The 2,500-nt window shown below is 43.1% G+C and overlaps 1 protein-coding gene across 1 annotated transcript in view; it reads left to right on the top strand.

Annotated features, from left to right (window-relative positions):
* Positions 1 to 2,500, top strand: part of myo15aa (myosin XVAa) — a 38,281-nt gene that overhangs the window by 8,080 nt on the left and 27,701 nt on the right. Inside the window, exons 9-12 of the mRNA XM_060075240.1 lie at positions 215 to 376; positions 744 to 857; positions 1,751 to 1,809; positions 2,122 to 2,245. Of these exons, the coding sequence (XP_059931223.1) occupies positions 215 to 376; positions 744 to 857; positions 1,751 to 1,809; positions 2,122 to 2,245 (459 nt within the window). The remainder of the gene's footprint in view (positions 1 to 214; positions 377 to 743; positions 858 to 1,750; positions 1,810 to 2,121; positions 2,246 to 2,500) is intronic.

Below are 2,500 nucleotides of genomic sequence, written 5' to 3'. Positions count from 1 at the left end.
CACACACACACACACACACACACACACAGATGCACACAAACCAACACGTACAAACCAACACACACAAACACACAATTTAATCTAAGCAAAGATGAATGATGAATGACATTTTACATAGTCTTTAAGGCATGTTTACCGAGATCTCCCACACACTCTCTCTCCTCTATCTCTCCTTTCTGTCCTCTCTCTCCACTCTCTGCCCCTATGTACCCAGGGAGGGGATTGTGGGATAACAGGAAAGAACGAGGCGGAGGACTTCCTGCGTCTGATGGCTGCCATGGAGATCCTCCACTTCACGCCCGAAGACAAGGACACAATCTTCAGGCTCCTTTCCTGCATCCTGCACCTGGGAAACGTCTTCTTCCAGAGATACGAGGTACTGGGTTGGCTCCCAAGTCTCTGTTTTATTTTTACAGAAACATCCGAAATAAGATTTTCTTTTTTACGAATTGCCATTAGATAAAAAGTCTAAACCAAAAAAGGGGCTGATTGGCTGGTGAACATTGAAATTACACCATCTGTACTATACTGTCTACTACTGTACTACACTGTGGTCCACCAAAGCTTTTGAGGTACATAAATAAACAGACATCCCTTTAATCTCTCTATCCCTCCAACCCTTGCTTCTTGAGATGCAGTCACATGGACAATGCATGGGTTCATTCCACTGCTGACAGATACTGCATCGCTTTGTGGCTGCAGTGCATACACACTAACATTCTGATCTTTTGGCTGCACTACAGACAGATGGTCAGGAGGTGGCGTCAGTGGTGAGCGCTCAGGAGATCAGAGTTGTGGCAGAGCTGCTGCAGGTGTCACCGGAAGGACTCCAGAAATCCATCACATTTAAAGTCACCGTCAGTACACTACTCTACCTTACCCTACTATATCCTAGCCTACCATAACCTACCCTAGCCTTATCGACACTTCCCTAACCTAACCTACTGTACCCCAACATACCCTAGCCTACCATAGCTTTCCCTAGAGAGTGAGAGATAGAGACATAGAGAGTGACAGAGAGAGAGAGAGATAGAGAGAAAGACAGGGAGAAATGAAATCAATTCACCACAACCTCAGATCTAAGCCTAATACCACTAATAAGTGAAAAACAGCCCTTCCTTCCAGGCCCTTCCCAAAGAGCTATGACACAGCCTTCCTTGTATCGACATGGTTTAGCGAGGATGTAATACCATCGGAACCTACCCTCAAACTTCATGCTACTTGTGTTTCACCGTGTCAGAGAAATCTCAAGCCAAGTCTTAACGTATCCGATGACTCGAACACTGTGTTAAAGTATGACACTCATCCGTTCAGTATCATAGCTCATGTACTCATTCATCATTCACTTATTCAATCATGATCCGAAACACAACATCTAACCAGAGCCCCACCTCCTCCCTGATTTGTGGTGTTTTACACAACCTAATGTGTGATTTTTGTTTTCTCTCTGGTGATGTAATGGCCATGATCCAATAATCATAGCGGTTAATAATAAATCATACTCATACTACAGGACGAAACTGGATGTCGTGTTCCATGTTAGCGTTTTTTCAGCCCTTTAAGCGAAGGTAAACAAGAGAATGACTAATAAATAAGAGGAAAAAAAGAGTGAGAAAAAGATGAGAGAGAGAGTAAAATGTGATTCAGAAAGTTCTGCAAAGAGGAGGACTAAGGAGAAATCATGCAGTAGGTTTTAGATTGTTCCTTTGATTTTCTCTAATATTTGTATTTATATATCTTCTTCACACAGGAGACAATGAGAGAAAAGATCTATACTCCTCTGAGTGTGGAGAGCGCTGTTGATGCCAGGTGAGACCCCACTACACTACCCAGCATGCATTGCATCTAAACCACTGTGTTGGTTGAATCAGTTGAGAGAAGTTTGGTTCCCGATGATACAATTTTTACATTAAGTTATAAGATCAAGAATTATGACTGGAAGCATAAAAATAGGTGAAGATTATTTGCCGTCTTTGAACACAGTAACTCAGTCTTTTCTATCTCATGAACTCATACGAAAGCAAACCATCCAAACGAGAATCTCTCTCTGTCTCTCTGTCTCTTATTCTTTGTCTGTCTTTTTCTCCTGTCCACTGCACCCCGTCCTCCTTCCTCACCCAGAGATGCTGTTGCCAAGATACTGTACTCACTGCTCTTCCATTGGCTGACCGAGAAAATCAACGCCCAGGTGTACCCCCGCCAACACTCCCTCTCCATCTCCATCCTGGACATCTACGGCTTTGAGGTGGACCAATGAGCACCACATTCTGACTCCCAATTGTACCGATTGTACCGTAGAGGGTTGTGATTCTTTTTGTTTGGGTTCGGGGATATTGAGCTTGGTAACATTGGGTTGTAGTGGGTAGGATGTTTGCTCCTGGCCAGAAGGTTTTTTCTTCAATCCCCTATCCATCTCCCTATGTTCAGTCAGGAATTAAAATTGTTGATGTATTTCTAAAATGAACGTACTTATACTTATTGTTTGTTATTTTTGTTTCCC

This window comes from Gadus macrocephalus, chromosome 2, assembly GCF_031168955.1.
Source record: "Gadus macrocephalus chromosome 2, ASM3116895v1".
Taxonomy (NCBI): Eukaryota; Metazoa; Chordata; class Actinopteri; order Gadiformes; family Gadidae; genus Gadus; species Gadus macrocephalus.
This window is presented reverse-complemented; position numbering and strand designations above follow the sequence as displayed.